Source organism: Cervus elaphus, chromosome 10 (genome assembly GCF_910594005.1).
Source record: "Cervus elaphus chromosome 10, mCerEla1.1, whole genome shotgun sequence".
Lineage (NCBI taxonomy): Eukaryota > Metazoa > Chordata > Mammalia > Artiodactyla > Cervidae > Cervus > Cervus elaphus.
The window spans coordinates 36,612,223-36,629,264 of NC_057824.1; the positions used below are offsets into that span (position 1 = coordinate 36,612,223).

Here is a 17,042-nt window from a genome sequence, read left to right on the forward strand (position 1 = left end):
TCAAGACTTGAATGGGCATTTCTCTAAAGATGACATAAAAATGGCCAACAGACATATGAAAAGGTGCTCAACATTGTAACAATCAGGAAAATGCAAATCAAAACCAAAACAACATATTACCTCATACCTGTTAGAATGGCTAATATAAAAAAAAAAAAAGAGCAAGCATTGGTGAGAATATGGAAAAACTGGAACTCTTATACATTATTGGTGGGAACGTAGATAGGTACACCCATTATGGAAAACAGAATGGAGTCTCCTAAAAAAGTTAAAAAATAAAACTGCCATATTGATTCAAGAATCTCACTACTGAGTATTTATCCAAAAGAACTGAAATCAGGATTTTGAAGAGATTGTTTGCACATCCATGTTCACTGAAGCATAATTCACAATGGCCGAGATGTGGAACCAATCTATTGCCCATTGATGGATAACTGGATTTTTTTTTCTTTAAAGAAAAATGGTCATTTTTATTGAGGAGGTGAAAAGGTTTTTCTTAGTACAATTAATTTTTATCTCAATTTTATGATGAACAGGATATCAGCCCTTTAAGTGGCTCCTGATTTTTTAAATTTAGTATTCAGCATATTGGACATGTATCTTCTATACTTTATTGCATCTTCTATACTTTTATGCATCAAAAATTACTTCCAAATTTTTTTCCTACTACACTGAGAAGGGATGACTGGATTTTTAAAAAGGTGGTATATACATAAAATGGAATATTATTTAGCCTCAAAAAGTAGGAAATTCTATCATATATAACAACACGGATGAACGTTAAAGACATGATGCTAGACTCTGTGGGAGAAGGCGAGGGTGGGATGTTCTGAAAGAACAGCATTGAAACAAGTACACTATCAAGGGTGAAACAGATCACCAGCCCAGGTTGGACACATGAGACAAGTGCTCAGGGCTGGTGCACTGGGAAGACCCAGGGGGATGGGATGGAGAAGGAGGCGGGAGGGGGGATCGGGATGGGGAACACATGTAAATCCATGGCTGATTCATGTCAATGTATAGCAAAAACCACTACAATACTGTAAAGTAATTAGCCTCCAACTAATAAAAATAAATGGAAAAAAAAAAAAAAAGAAGACATGATGCTAAGTGAAACAAGCTAGTCACAGAAGGACAGATTCTAACTGATTCCACATACATGAGGTATCAAGAACAGTGAAACTCTTGGAACCAGGAGTGGGATGGGATTTGCCAGGGGCTGGGGGCAAGAGTAAAGCTGGAGAGTGATGGAGAACTGGTATTCAACACGCATAAGGTATCAATCATGTTAGGTAGCTTCTGGAGAGCTCCTGTATATCACTGTGCCTACAGTACAGGATTGTATTATGCACGGAAGAGTGCAGTACTGTCTATTGTACACAAATATTTAAGGGGGTAGATCTCATGTGCTCCTACCCCAATAAAACAAAAAAGAAGGAACCATGTGAAGATGTGGGACAGAATGTTCTGGAAGAGACAACATGTGCAGAAGCTCTAAAGAGTGAATAAGCTTAGTGCATCTGAGGAACAGAGAGAGCGGACCAGTGAGGATGAAGTCAGTGAGGGGGCAGGGGAAGAGCTGGACTCAGAGGCGCCAACCTAGACCACGTGGCCAGGCCAGGCAGGGTGCCTGGTGGGAGGTCTGCATGGAAGGTATGGAGGGTCCCAGCCAGGATGACGCACTCAGCTTTGTGGCTTAAAGCCATCCCCCTCCTGACGGGCATTATGCTGAGCGAAATAAATCAGACAGAAAGACAAATCCTGTATGGTATCTCTTCTACATGGAATCTAAGATACAATGGACTGGTGAATAAAACAAAAAAGAAGCAGACTCAAAGATACATAGAACAAACCAGTGTTTACCACTAGGGAGAGGGATTCGGGGAGGGGCAAGATAGGGGTAGGGAAATAAAGGGGGCGTTGTTATGGGATTATATGAAATCACGTGTGCAAAACTTTTGAAAAACTGTAAAGCACTATAGAATTTAAAGAATTTTTCATTAAAAAAAAAAAAAAAAAGCCACGTCCCTGCCTGCGGGGGTGAGGACCACAGCGGCATAGGTGGGAGCAGGTCAGATTACACGTGAATAGGGACCCAGAGGCCCAGAGCCCAACCCAGAGAGCCTGGGGGCTCCCAGACCCAGGAAACCTGGCTGGGACAGAGGCTGTGGTTCCAAAAACAGAGCGAGGCCTTGGAACACCACGTTCCTGGAAAACGGGGAGCATTTCTGGAGAAATGACTGTTAGGCTTGGGAGCTCAAACATATTCTGAAAGGCCTGCTTGCCTGCTCCCCATTTTTCCACTTCCCTTAAGGATTCTTTTCCTTATCGACTGGTTTTTCTGCTTGCCAGGTTGCAACAGACGTGGAACCATCAGCCAGAGAGCTTCTCAGCCTGACCGCTACGCTGACCCAGGGAGGTGTGCGTGTCCTTCCCCAGGGGCACGGGTGAAGGTGGCGGGGACTTACCTCGGCGGACAGTGTGCGGGCTCGGGCCGGCGGAATTGTGCGCGGGGCCCACGGAGAGCTGATGGGAGCCGGCGGCCGCCGGGGCCTGGCTTGGGCCAGGGGGCGCCTGACTGCTGTTCCTCCCGGGCGCGGGGGCAGCCGCAGAGTCCTTGGGCTTTGGAGGACTATGGGGAGCAGAAGCCACGTTAGAGGTCAGGCATTCCCAGCTAGAAAAGCTAAACATGCTATAAAGAGTGGGATCCCCACTAGTTTCCCCCATAGCAGGCAAGGAGGTAGTCTCAACTTTTAAATAGCTCACTTGGAGTCTCTGAAGCTGGTATCTATTTGGTGCCAGGCAGGACCACAGATTTTGAGATTCATGGCACCAGATGGTCTTCCAACTACTCTGTCACTTAAAAATCACGAGAGGCCATTTTGCAGCAATCGATAAAAAATTTCAAGTTCTAATGAGCTTGTACTTACATTGGGCAACATTAAAAGACATGAAAGGGTTTTTGGACTTCAAAATAAGGCCATTTTGACATAAGCATTGGACAAAACTAAGCAAATGCAGTAGCAAAACACTAATGCTACTCTAAATGATCAAGTGGTCAATTATTATCACAAACTTGACCTGCAGGAAAGAGAAACTCAGAGAGGCTAAATGATTACTCAAGGTCCAGGGTGGGTTAATAGTGGTGTAGAGATCAGACCTGAGGTTCCACTAATCCCTGGCTCAGAATTTTGTATACTGAACTTTACAGCTACAGTTTGTCAAGGTAAATGCCATTGATGAGATGTACCTCAAGATATCTACAGAGCATAAAAAACAAAGAGCAAATTGATGATGGAGATCCTATTTGTCCTTCTGCAGTGAAGACTAATTTCTGTCTTAAGTAAAATATTGAATGCTGCAGGTAAATGAAAATGTGCAAGTCTGCTGAGACTTTTTCTCCAAGCAAAAGATTTAGGCCCAAATGAATACCTGTGTGGCAGCAGTTATGGACAAGCCAAGGTGGAGCTTACAATTTGTGTTTGAAGCACCAGGGAGTTTGAAGCCTTAGCTATTTTTAACCAGAAACTATATTTCCTTCAATTATGCTGGTAGAAAGGAATTTAGGAATGCACAAAGCCCTCAGAGTTCAGCTATGAGAATTTAATGAGATTCTCATCTCATCACGCTTTGCACATGATAAGCAGTCTCTCCCTGCCAAAGAAGACCTGAGGGAACTCTCCCAAGGCAAAGTCACCTCTGGGCAGGAAAAAAGTGCACAATTCTTGGGTCATCCTTGCTTTATCTTTTACTTTACTTGATATATGAACGTTCTGTGCTTCATAGGTGGCCGAGGTAGACCAAATACCATAAAAATGTTAGCATGTACAAGAGGGGCTCATCTTTTACAGCAGCTGCCAGCTCTGAACCACCCAACATACCACCTCAAGTGGCCTCTCGTGGTCATCTGCCCAGGTCAGAGTGGAGAACTGAATTCAGGACAATTCAATAAAGGTCTCCAGGTGAAAGGTATTTTTCCATAAAGTTGCTATAAATTCACAGTCCACTCCAGGTGGCTAATCAAAAGGTGAAGTAACAAAAGAGCCTCCTGAGAAAATTGACGATCATTTTCTGCTTTGTACTCATGTATCACCTCCCCTACAAGACTTAAAGTCAGGGGGCGGGGGGGATGCTCAGTATAGTAGCCAGCACATATTATTCAGTACTCAGTTATTCAGTAAATCTGACTGGATGGATGGATAGCTGGATAGATGGATTAATGAATGGATGGTGGATGGATGAATGGATGAATGAATGGACAGATGAATGGATGAGTGAAGGACTGCGAGGAATATAATTATCTTACTAACTTGTTACATTCCGACATTTACTAGCTAGCATTCTGGATGACAACAAGCAAATGCTAGTGAACAACAAGTACACATCAAACAGGTAAGAGAGGCTTATGACTGAGACACCTATTAGCTTCTAGCTTCCCAACCCAAAAGCAGTATGGTAAAGAATGCAAACAAATGTTGCTTTCTTTTGAAAACAGGAAAGGAAGCAAGCAATTTGCAGTCTTTTTTCCCATCCTTTGCCAAGAGGAGGAATGAAGGCAAAGATGGTTCATGCCGTGCCAAGTGATCCTTGGGGCATGGAGGCCGTGCCCGCAGGCCAGCACCTGCAAGAAGGCTGGGGTGTCCGGCACCCACTGCCAGCAGAAGCTGGCCTCCTTACCTGCCGTCGCCCGGGCTGGGCCCCTGCTCCAGAATGCCCGCAGAGGAGGGGCCAGTCCCACCCCCTGTGCTGCTCTCGGCCCTAGAGCTCTGGGGAGGGGGCTCTGGGCCCGCTGGAGCCAAGGTGCTGCCATCTGTGGGCGGGAGTGGCGGCTGGAAAGCAGGGGATGCATGCTTTCTATTTAGGGTGCCACCCCGCCGGTGGGCCTGGAAGTCCATAAGCTTCACACCAAAGCTACATGAGAGAAGAAACAGTGAACAACACACACGCAAGCCGACCGCTGACACAGAAGCCCGTCGGTCCCCGCGTGTTAAACCCCACGCGCGGGGACAGCCACCCAGGTTGCCCAGCATGCAGTGAAGCGGCAAGGACCGGATGAATGGTCACGTCTGTTACCCAGGCACGGAGTAACAGGGCTTTAAACCTGGACCTGGTGCTGACCAACGTTCTTTCTCAAAGTGGGTGTGAGCGGTTGAAAGCAAACACGCAGGCCTCATCCTGAGTGAGTGCCATCGTGTCAGCATGTTTATCTCCATAGTTTATTTCCACAAGGCCATCACCTGCAATCTGTGTGTCTGGGCATCAAGGTGGAAGCTGAGTACAGAAGTGCCACCAGCGGCAATGTAAGACAGCCTCACGTCGCCTCTTAAGCTGAGATGTAGAAACTTTGGTCTATGCGTATGCAAAGGATATATCTGAAAGGACGCGTTGTTTGTTGTTTAGTTGCTAAGTCATGTCTGACTCTTTTGCGATTCCATGGACTGTAGCCCACCAGGTTCCTCTGTGCATGGGATTCTCCAGACAAGAATACTGGAGTGGGATGCCATTTCCCACTCCAAGGGATCTTTCTGACCCGGGGATCAAACCCACATCTCCTGCATCTCTTGCATTGGCAGGCAGATTCTTTATCACTGAGCCGCCAGGGAAGCCCAGAAATGATGGTAAATATGCAAAGAATATATCTGAAAGGACGTGTAGGACTGGGAAAATAGTTGCTTTGGGAAAGGAGATGGTGGTTGGAGGATAGTTAAAAGGAAGATTCACTTTTTACTGAAGCCCCTGGTGTATGAACTTTAACACTTTTGGCCAGTTCAAAAAATTAAAAAGGTATATGGCTGCCTGAGCTTGTGGTTACTGGGTCAGCTGGTGGGGAGAATCCACCCAGGAAGATGACTGGGAACTCTTTGTCATGTGCTAACTAGACCCTAACACTGCATTCTGTAACTTCAAATACACAAAGGCTAATTCTGTGAAGGACAGTTTGTCATCAGGAAGCTCTTCTGCCTGTGTGAATGTGGGTTCAGAGGAGTGAAGCTTCGGCACATAATAAATGTGGCCTCCAGAGTGACAGAACAGAAAAGTAAAGGCTTTTCCTTTACCGTGGGTTTTAAAAACAAACAACAAAAAGGCAAAACAAAGAAACACACCTCACTTTAAGAGCGGGCAGTTAGAATAAGAGCTTGTTGTTTAGTTTTAATGTAAAACTATTTCCAGTAAGATTATTGCATGTACATGAGAAAAGCACATGACTCCTAACTCAGCGTTACTGGTAAACACAGTAGCATTTCAGCATACATGTTGGACAGATTGGCATCTGAAGGCAGAAATCACAAATAGCCTTAATAACCTTTGAAAATCCCACAGATCACCCAAGGAGCCTAGTATAGAGACTAGCACTGTCTCTTACTAAGTCCGACATAGTTTTTTTTTTCCAGAACTGGCAAAAACTGAGGCTTCTATGGTTGGCGTCCAGTGAGGAACCAAGCTGTACTAAACACGTGTGTCTTTAGACACCAGCTCACACAGATCACCATGAGAGGTGGGCTGTTCTCACATTTGCTCCTGGACAGACATCCTCAATATTTAACTCTTTTTTTCTTTTTCTCCAATCAAGTACATTTAGGTGAATTCATAACATGTGTGTGATGCTACTGTGTAGGGCTCATCACAGACCACCAAGCAAAGCTTGAATGTGTCAGGTACGAGTGTTAACTGACAGCTACACACCTACTTTGGGGGCAGATTAATGTTTGCAATGAACTAGAGCCGAATTCCTGAAACTATCTGGACTCTAACAGGCCTGGGAGCAGACTGAGTTGCTCCCGAATGACAAGTCTACTTTGGCGGGACCAGGGACCATGGGTCCACCGACTCTTCCCTGTGCCATCTGCCACCACCGTGAAAATCCACAGCTCTGAACGCACCTCTCCTTCTTCACCAGGTCCCCCTCCATCACCGCCATGCTGGCAGGCCGCTTCCTCTCCAAGGTCCCCGAGTCGACAGGGTCATTTCCAGTGTGGGATGAGTGATTGGAATTTGGCGTGGTGAGAGGTACGAACGCTTCTGACACGTTAAATTCCACCTCTGCCGGAAGAAAAAGAAATGTGTAAATTAGACACAGCGCATGGGGTCAAGAGAGCTGGAGGACACCCCACTGGGATAGGAGACTCATTCTTTCACCCACGAGCCCTCACTATTTCACAAGTGGAAGCCCCAGGCACCTCATCTTCTTAAGGACAGTTTACCAAACCAGGGTGGGGGGTAAAGTAAGAAAACTCGAGCTAGGGGAGGGGTATGATTCAGCATCCAAGTTACACAATTCCCCTGCTTTCTCTTTTCTTAAAAAAAAAAAAAAGATCATGGAATATGGAAGAGGACACTGAGCATGGGTGACTACTTACTGGAAGCAGAAAAAAACGAAGATATTTACAGCTTGATATTAAATAGATAAAAAGGGCAGTATCAACTTCATACTGTCTACAGCAGGTTCTGAAGACTTGTTTTCTTGACAGAAATCTTGGCTCTTAAAAGCATGATCAGGGAAGCCTGGGGTGCTGCAGTCCGTGGGGTCACAAAGAGTCGGACACGACTGAGCTTATTGAAAAGCATGATGCTAAATGAAAGAAGCCAGATACAAAAGACTACACTCCACACTCTTATTTATATAAAAATTTTTAAAAGGCAGACTGTAGACACAGAAAGCAGATGAGTGATAGCCACAGGCTGAATGATAGGAATGACTGAAAAGGGTCATGAAAGAACTCTCTGGGATGATGGATATAGTCTATATAATCATTGTGGCAGCTACACACTGGATATATTTGTTAAAAATCATTACATTGTACAGTCAGTTGTTAATTTATGCAAATTACACCTCAATAAACACTGACCCCCTCCAAAAAAAAAAAGGAAACCCTGGGCAGAATGCCAATTATCACCTATCTATCACACATTCACTATGCATCCTTACATGACTGGGGTGTGATTCTGGATGGCAGGAACTCAGGGAAAGAGACAGATGAGAAGAAAGATGACCGTGAAGGAAAAAGACAGAGGAGAAGAGATGTGCTTGACCAGGCTTCAAGGAGCTTACACTCCAGAGGGTGACAGCTGGGCTGCTCCGGGCAAAGCTGGGGCGGGAGGGCCAGACTCCCAGCCAGTACCTGAAAGGGGGCCCTGCCCCCGAGGAAGCCTGCATGTCAGCATCACCTCTTCTGTAGAGCCATCCCTGGCCCTCTGTGCCCGACACTTGAGCCTGTGAAATTCTCCCTCCTCCTTCCTTCTAATGTGTCACGTGCTACAGTTTCCCTGATGATCAGGTCTCCTTCTCCAGGGAAGACAGCACGTCTTACCAGCAAACACATGCACCTAGCGAGTACTCAACATACACTGGCTGAATGGACGACTCCGTGTGCCGTGAGACAAAGTGAAATACCCAACAGTGAGGTTACTATTGTGTGAAAACAGGAATGCCAAGGGTCTAAAAAGAAGTGTGAGAAAGTAAAGGCAATGTGACGGGATTACTTATGCATTTGTGTCCTTAAAAAGATTGTCTATACATAGAACTCTTACATAGCTCAGCAATTCCACTCTGGGATATATACCCAAAATAACTGGCCTGGGAATTAAAACAGGTACTTGTATACCAATGTTTAGAACGGCCAATTACCAATAGTCAAAAAGGTGCAAACAGCCTAAATGCCCATCTATCAGCTAACAGATAAACAAAATGCTATTTATACATACAAGGAATATTATTCAGATTTTTCAAACGGAATGAAATTCTGATACATGCTACAACATGGATGGCCCTTGAAATTTTTATGCTAAATGAAATAGGCCAGACACAAAGGGTTGAATATTCTATGATTCTACTTATAGGACACGCATAGAACAGGCAAATTCATAGACAGAAAGTTCAGTTCTGTTGCTCAGTTGTGTCTGACTCTTTGTGACTCCACAGACTGTAGCACACCAGGCTTCCCTGTCCATCACCAACTCCCAGAGACAGAAAGTAGGACAGTATTAACAGTTACCAGAGACTGAGGGGCAGAGATAATGTATACTTATTGGTCAATGGGCAGACAGTTTCAGTTTGGAACTGAAGAAGCTTTGGAAATAGATGATGATGGTTGCACAACACTGGGAATGCAGTTAATCCCTCTGAATTGTACACTTAAAAAGGTAGTTTCATGTTATGTGTATTTTACCACAATGAAAACTTCAAAGATAAACAAAGAAAGATTGTTTATACTACTATTATGTATTAGTGTGTCAATGAAATCGGAGCGGCAGTCACCTTCGGGGAAGAACCAGTTGGCGTGCTGGATGATGGGTTCGATGACTGCAACCACGTGGACGGATGTGGCAGCTGCCATCTCAGCGAGCGTTCTGCAAAGGAAGTTGACAACGTTAAACCACCTCCCCAGGGCAGCCTCTAATTTCTGCAGGCTGAGTCAGGGCAATTCAATTATATCGAAAGGATAAAACATTTAAGTACAAAGGCAAAAATGAGATCCACCAGGCCCTGGCCTAGGACTGTGGCAGTGATCACCCAGGAAGAAAAATTACCCTAACTCAGCTGTCACTCCTTAGTCTGCGCTAACAAGTACGACGAAAGTCAGCGACCAGTGATGTCTCAGAATGCTGGTTTTCAGCTGTTTCGGGACACGGCTGCATTTTCCCACTCCATAGTCTTGCCCGTGGGAGTCACACTGTCAAAGACCCCGGATCACATATACAATGGTGATCATGGCTATGATGCAACCAAGCACATGCGGTGTTTCAGGGTGTCTCTTATCACAGAAGACCTGGGCTCTGCATTTACACATATTAACTAAGGTTGTCACATACGGATGTGGACTGGTCCCAAGGTGCGTGTTCAGAAGTTGACAGTGTCTGAGTGCCAGGGCTCACAAGAACGAAAATAAAGAATTGTTGTTCCTGCCATTAAGGAGCTCACATCCAGTCCAGAGTCAGAACACAGGACAGCAGACGGGCTGCAAGGGCCTGACACTTACTGAGCACCAACCATGTTCAGAGCCTCAGATTCTTCACTGCTCTTAATTTGCACAGCGTCAGGACTGTTCTGAAGTTTTCCATATAAAAGAGGACACTGGATCTCTGACAGACTGGATCCCACATCCGACTGTCCCAAACCTACTTCCTCCTTCCTTTTATCACTTGAACCTGTCTTTCCACTGGGAAGAATACTTTTGCTCTGATTTCCAACCACGTGAAAGTTTTAGCTCCTTTCAAATTCCAGATTAGTTGGAATCTGAATCCAAATTCTGCCTGAAAATCACCCTCCCCTCCCGTTCATACTTTCCCTCCACCCACCTGGATTCTGATCCTCCTGCCTTAGAACCTTAGCACTGGGGAGGAACAGTTCACTGGTGTTCTTGGCCAATTTTTCTTTTTGAGGAGGTATTGTTTACCTATTGATTTCAAGACCTTTTTATATATTTGGATATTTTTAGAGGAACTCCTTCCCCATTTGTGAATTGCCGTTTATTTAAGGAGCTTTTTGACTTACTGATTTGTTTCCTAAACTGCTTTTATGCTTATAAAACCCTCTTACATTATATGCTCAAAGCTAATAAATATTTACCTGACGCATTTATGTTTATTTATTTTTTTTTACTTGCTACGTTTACATCACTGTTTATATTTACCTCTTTGGTCTACCTTGGAATTTACTTGCTATAGGATATGATGCACTATGTAGTTAGCTTTTATATCCACTTATCTTTTGCTTTATGACGTTGGATCTTTGTAAGTAATTTTATATAAATTTATAAATTTCCAAAACAAGAGTGGACATAACATGAGGAAATTGATGAATTAAAGACAGAAAAATTTTGATTCAGAAAGTCCTTATATTTTTTGAATGGCAACTTGAACCGTTTGTGATTTTACAAAGCTGAAGAGCAGGTGAGGGGAGACAGGGAAGAGTTGTGAAAGCCGAGGACAGATCCTGTGGGCCCCACCCCTTCCCTGCTGTACAATAAGCAAATTATTTGTCCTCCCTAAGCCTCAGCATCCTCATCTGTAAAAATGAGGACAGATCACTGATTTCAAAAGGTTATGTGGCAGACATCAACATGACTGGCTTCCCAGATTCTTTCTAGTTGACCTCTTAGATACCTCTCCTCCAGTCAATCTACAATTCTCAGAACCAACAAATAATCTTTCTAAATGCAATTGGCTCAAGTGATTCTTCTGCTGAGAAATCTTGATGCCCTCTTCCCAGCATGACCCATAAAATAAGTTCCTAACATCTCAGCAAGATGCATGAGGCCCTTCATAAAGTGGCTCCATAAATTTCAGCCATAGCCTCATGACCCCTTGCTCAAGTTATATGAGACCACGTGACACCCACCCCCAGCCACAGACACAGAGACCAGGGCCTTTTCATGCCCTCTGTGCCATGGCCACTCATCCATCATCAGCCAAGTGCCATCCCCTCCTAAACTTCGCAGCCCGAGCTGTGTTCCTCCTTCATGATGATGCACAGACGTGTGTGTGGAGCTTAGCAATGCACGATCACCATTCACCTGCCTGGCTGCCCAGGACTGGGGGCCTTGGAGGACAGGGACAAAGTCTCTTACACCTTTGTGTGACCAGCGTGTGGGACAGGACCCAGCGCACAGTAAGGTCTGAGAAAGTCAGCTATAAGGGAAAGATCGTCTTCAGAAGCAAGTTTCATATCTACCCTTCCCATCAGGTGGAAAGCAGAACTTAGATAATAGGATACGGGAAACAGTTACTCACCCTTCATTTTTGGCCCATAACAAGTTAGGGCCTAACACGATTGCAATGTTGCTGGGGGTCATTTTATTAATGTCGCTGGTCTGAGCAAGCTTCGCAAGAAACTTGATTAAATACCTATGGAACAAAAGAGAGGAGAAAAGCATCTACTCTGAAACACTTGGAGGAGCAGTACCTTCCTGCCCAGGGGGTGCTCAGCCCCAGATCGCACAGATGCTAAGTGCAGGGTGGGACTTAACCCGAAGCTGCCTTGGGTTAAGTGTGTTTTCTTTGTTTTATCTGGTTATTAAAGTAACCTTTATTGTCCTACTCTTTGTGACTCCATGGACTAGCCCACCAAGCTCCTCTGTCCATGGAATTCTCTAGGCAAGAATACTGGAGTGGGTTGCCATTTCCTTCTCCATAAGTGCATGTTCTTTGTTTCAGGGAACAGATAGTTCAGAGCTTGGAGCAGGAAAACAGCTCAAATGTAAACCTCAATGATTCAATCTCTATGTGCTACATATTTCTAATTTGTTTTTCCTTTATGCCCCATCTCTCTACCCTGAAATAGATTACAATATGATTAACAGTGGGGTCAATATGTTCTTAATATGAACATAATTTCTTTTTTACAAACATGATTTTAAAAATAGAAGTACAGGTTTATTGCTTAAAAGAAACTATATGTGAGAATGCTTTAGGCTCTAATTATGAAAATATCCAATTTATCATATACTCTCAGGTACAAGAATAGCACTATAAAAGCAAAAAATTAAGAATAACCCAACTATCTACCAAGAGGGGGCTGATTAAATAAATCACAGCATATACATACGGTAGACTACTATGTAGCCATAAAAATTTATTACATACTGATATGGACAAACTTCCAGGATGTGTATTATAGCAAAGAAGGCAAGGAGGAGAATGATGTACATAATATACATTGCCATTTGGTTTAAAAAAAAAAAGTGAAAGGTGTGACAGAAATGTTTGTGGATATGTGTACAGACATATATATGTGTACATATATTTGATTTTACATCTATTAACTCTTGCTGAGAGGATATACAAGAAACTGAAAACACAGCTTGTTTCTCAGGAGAGAAAGTAGATGGCTAAGAGACAAGAAGAGGAAAGAGATTTTTCCACTGTACATCTTTGAATTTTGAACCATGGAAATGTCCTCCCTAGTCAAAAAACAATTAGTGAAAATTATAATGAGTAAGTTAAACGAAATAAAAGCTCAAATCCCAAAGTACCAAGAACTGTAATTTAGTTTCCACCATAAGACACTGAACAAAGAGTGCCTGCAATTACAAGCTGGGTGTGTTAAATAAATCAAATAAGGGATTATAAATTTAACACATTCATAAGGCAAGGTTGATAGCTAAGATATTAAAATATTTAGATTTTAAAATATTAGCTAAATATTAGAATATTTAGCTTTAGAGCTTAGTGATAGGATCTGAGACTGAAATTAAAGGTTAGGTGACATACCAGAAATTTCACTAGTGAAGTATTTGTCGTTTCAGATCATATCTTCTTACAAACTTTTCTTTGGTTTTAAATGACTTTATTACCTCGGGCTACCTTTTTTACCCTTCTCTCTGTGCTTCTTCAAAGTTACATTTTAAATCAAAGAGAAAACTGAAGTTAAACACTAGAAATTTATTCCATGGCAAATTTTCCTACAAACACAACCATTCCACAAACTAATACATAGTCTCCATTTCTTGAAGTTTTATTTAGCAGGATGATTTGTACTCCGCTTAAAATAAATTATGTAGCATATGTGAAAGACACTACAGAAAGGACAACTATTGTTGAATTTTTGCCTTTTAGATATTGGACAATTTGGACTCCAAATCCAACATACTGTCAGTCAAACTTTTCATAAGAACTTTTTCCCAACAGTTGCAGTGATGAAATGGTCAGGAGACGTACCTACCGATGGCAGGCATGATACCCGTGCTCAGGTGCATCACAGTAACATACGTCAAGCCCCACTCCCAGCAACCCTGAGCTACCCTCCAGAGCATGGTTTTGATGTGCCAAACATGCTTGAAACCAATGACCTCTCTGCTTCGGATTAAACCTTTCTTCACTGCAGCTCGGTGGCTTAATTTGCAGAATGCCAATCATACATACCTAAAGTTAACAAAATTTTGTGGTGGCAACTTTTGACACGTTCTCCATAAATCCTGAAGTTTTTTGTCTTGATCCTGTACACTGAGGAAAAAAAATTATTTATAACCATTTATTAATACTCATCTTAGGAATACCTGTGTTCATCTGCTATATTAGCAGCGATGCCCCCACTGACAGAAAAAGCACAGTTGGAAAACAGCACAGCAATTTCTAGTGGTTAGGATTCGGCACTCTTCACTGCTGTGGCCCAGCTTCAATCCCTGGTCGGGAACTGAGATCCTGCAGGCCGTGTGGCACAGCCAAGATTAAAAAAAAAATTAAAGGGGCTTCCCTGGTGGTCCAGTGGTTAAGACTCTAAGCTTCCAATGCATGGGGTGGGGGTCGGGGGGTGGGGGGGGTGGGTGGAGCAAGTTCAATTCTTGGTTGGGGAACTAGGATCCAACATGCTAGGTGGTATAGCCAAAAAATAAAAAATTAAATTAAAAAAAACTTTAATTTGAAAGCACAGATTTTGGTAAGAAAACAAATGTGGAGTCAAACACTAACTAACATACGCTGAGCAGTTAGTCAACCTCATTAAGACTCAATCTCCTGAAGTGCCAAACTAGGGATAAGAATGTTAATTCTGCCAAGTGACTGTGAGCTTTCAGAGACAGAACAATGAGAACCCACCTAGATCAATGCTTGGCACACAGGAGGCATTCTGAAAATTCTATCTAGACAATGTGTACATTCACGTATAGCATCGGGGCTCAGGTCTCTTGTCCCAAGGGTGGCCCAGCAGCAGACGAGCAGGCCAAGCTCCTAGCACCCCAATCCCCAGGGCTCTCCCTGCGTTCAGTACTGCCCGAAGGCTTCGGGCCAAGAAGCCCTTTCTGTTTTGAAGCAATTACAGGAATTCTGCTGCTGCAGAGTTTCAATGCCCGAGCTTTCACAGACCCAGAAAGGATCAGATCAGAGCCCGCAGGGCAAGAGTCAACTCTGCCCGCCAGCAGGAGAGGGCATTAGAAGTTGCTCACACAATACACCTTCGGACTTAAAACCTCCTCCACAGCTGAACCAGCCTGGAGAGCTGTGCGCAGGGGTTAAACACAGTGACACTCCAGAGGCCAGTGGATGTGTCACTGGGAGGGGATGACATTTCTCAAGTAAAGAGTCAACACGCCAGCAGACAGATTCCTTCTTTTACCGCTTATTTCCTCACAGGGACGAGTCAGGGAGAAAAGTCAAGGTCTAGGAGGAGGGAAGTAGCCCACCCAACACGGGACTCCGGACCCCTGACCTGATACTGCTCTGTGGGCTCCTCTGGCCCCACAAACGTGGGTGCTCAGAGCAGGCGTGCCCGTGCTGGTGCCAAGGACACCTGGACCAAGAGTCACTCTTACTTTAAAATCCTCACTGTCCAACAGGCAGAAAGCCTTGCTCCACAGCTGCAGAGAAAAGCTCAGGGACTCCTCTGGTGGTCCAGTGGTTAATAATTTGCATTCCAATGCAGGGGATACAGATTCGATCCCTGGTCAGGGTTAGTAAGACCCCACATGCTGCAACTAAGACCTGATGCAACCAAAAATAACTAAATATTTAAAGAAAAAAAACAGTCAACACCTTAAAAAGAAAAAGCCCAAATGCCTGGTTCAACTGATGACAAATGACTCATCAAAACACATGGCTTATTTCTAAACACGGCTCATTTGATGGGAACAGGTGAGCATTTGAGGATACAGGGAGGGGAGGGGAGGTATATTCCCCTCCCCTTATAGGTGAGGAATTAGGCATTCTGAGAGGAAGCAAGTCAATTGGGAGGGACAAGTTGACCAGGAGGCGGCCAGGGAGAAGCCTCTAGAACTTTTGCAACAAGTTCTGCCTTGCCTAAAACCAACTACTTCTGGACAGACAGAAGCCAGGGTCGCAGGGGAAGAGATAAACACCAGGGACTCAGGCTTCGGGGCAGGGTTCTGGCTATGGATTCCAAGCTTTGTCAGTTAAGTGACACCAATCTTCCACAAGCCTCAGTTTCCTCATCTGAGCAGTGAGGCTAACAACCATTTCTGCCTTTCATGTTATTAATTATTGGCTACAGGAAGTCATGGGCATAAAGATTAGTATAGTACTTAGCACACTGCAAATGCTCAGTATCAACTATTGTTACTGATCTTGTCAACATTCTATTATTACACAGCTGAGTTCCCACACAGCTCAAAATACCTTATTTTACTGTTGTTTTGTGGTCCCCAAGAGTAAGATGATTTACAAACGGGACAAAGTATTACATTGTTTTCTTTAACTTTTAAAATTCGGTGTTCGTTACATATACACTACCGTATGTAAAATATAGACAGCCAGTGGGAATTTGCTATATGAGTCAGGGAGCTCAAACCGGTGCTCTGTGACAATCTAGGGGGGTGGGATGGGGCCGGAGGTGAGAGGGAGGGTCAAGAGGGAGGGGACATGTATACCTATGGCGGATTCATGATGATGCATGGCAGAAGCCAACACAATATCACAAGGCAATTATCCTTCAGTTAAAAGTAAATCAATGAAGAAAAAAACAACTTGGTGTTCTTTACACTTACCTGGCAACTTGTGTCCATTCTTCATACAGATTAAAAGTCATCAAAGGTTCAGGCAGCTCCCGTAAATAGGACTTCAAAGCACCTGAAATTAGTGACACCCTCTTTTGAGTGTGACAAGGGGCAAGGTTGGGACTCTCAGGATATATTATTTTGCAAATTCAAATGACCTCAATTATAACCATTCACAATACATAGAACAAACCATGAATTGGCAGGAGTGGTTAGAGAATGAAATATTCATAAGACAATTTCTGTCCCATGTAAAATATATTGAGAGATCAACAGAAAGTAAAATTAGCTTCAAAGTAATTTTAACAGACATCATTTCTCTACGCAGATGGAGATTTGGGGGTAAAAAAGGGGAAGAGAATACAAGCACGCCTCCAAACATTTGGATTATAAGCTGGTTTCACTTTTACTTAATAATCAGGAAAATAAAACAAACCCCCAAAACAGGAACAGAAAAGGTATGTATGTGTAAGTGAAAGCACACACACCTTTGAGTTTTGTCATTTCAGTTTTGTCCTTAAATCTATTAAGGAGACCATTTCAGTTTTATCCGTTACTTAAACTTAATATTGAATGTTCAACTGATGCTCTGTCACCACC

The 17,042-nt window shown here is 43.6% G+C and overlaps 1 protein-coding gene across 6 annotated transcripts in view; it reads right to left on the reverse strand.

Annotated features, from left to right (window-relative positions):
- The window catches only part of ARHGAP17 (Rho GTPase activating protein 17), a 94,988-nt gene that overhangs the window by 13,192 nt on the left and 64,754 nt on the right, over positions 1 to 17,042 (reverse strand). For 5 of the 6 annotated variants that reach the window (XR_006343094.1, XM_043914545.1, XM_043914548.1 and 2 more), the window contains 7 exons: positions 16,434 to 16,515; positions 13,861 to 13,941; positions 11,731 to 11,844; positions 9,257 to 9,348; positions 6,882 to 7,041; positions 4,678 to 4,911; positions 2,469 to 2,632 (listed from right to left, as the gene is read on the reverse strand). Coding sequence is in view for 5 of the 6 variants with exons in the window: in XM_043914545.1 (XP_043770480.1) it covers positions 2,469 to 2,632; positions 4,678 to 4,911; positions 6,882 to 7,041; positions 9,257 to 9,348; positions 11,731 to 11,844; positions 13,861 to 13,941; positions 16,434 to 16,515 (927 nt within the window). In the remaining variant the exon portion in view is untranslated. The remainder of the gene's footprint in view (positions 1 to 2,468; positions 2,633 to 4,677; positions 4,912 to 6,881; positions 7,042 to 9,256; positions 9,349 to 11,730; positions 11,845 to 13,860; positions 13,942 to 16,433; positions 16,516 to 17,042) is intronic. The other variant, XM_043914549.1, reaches the window with a different exon arrangement.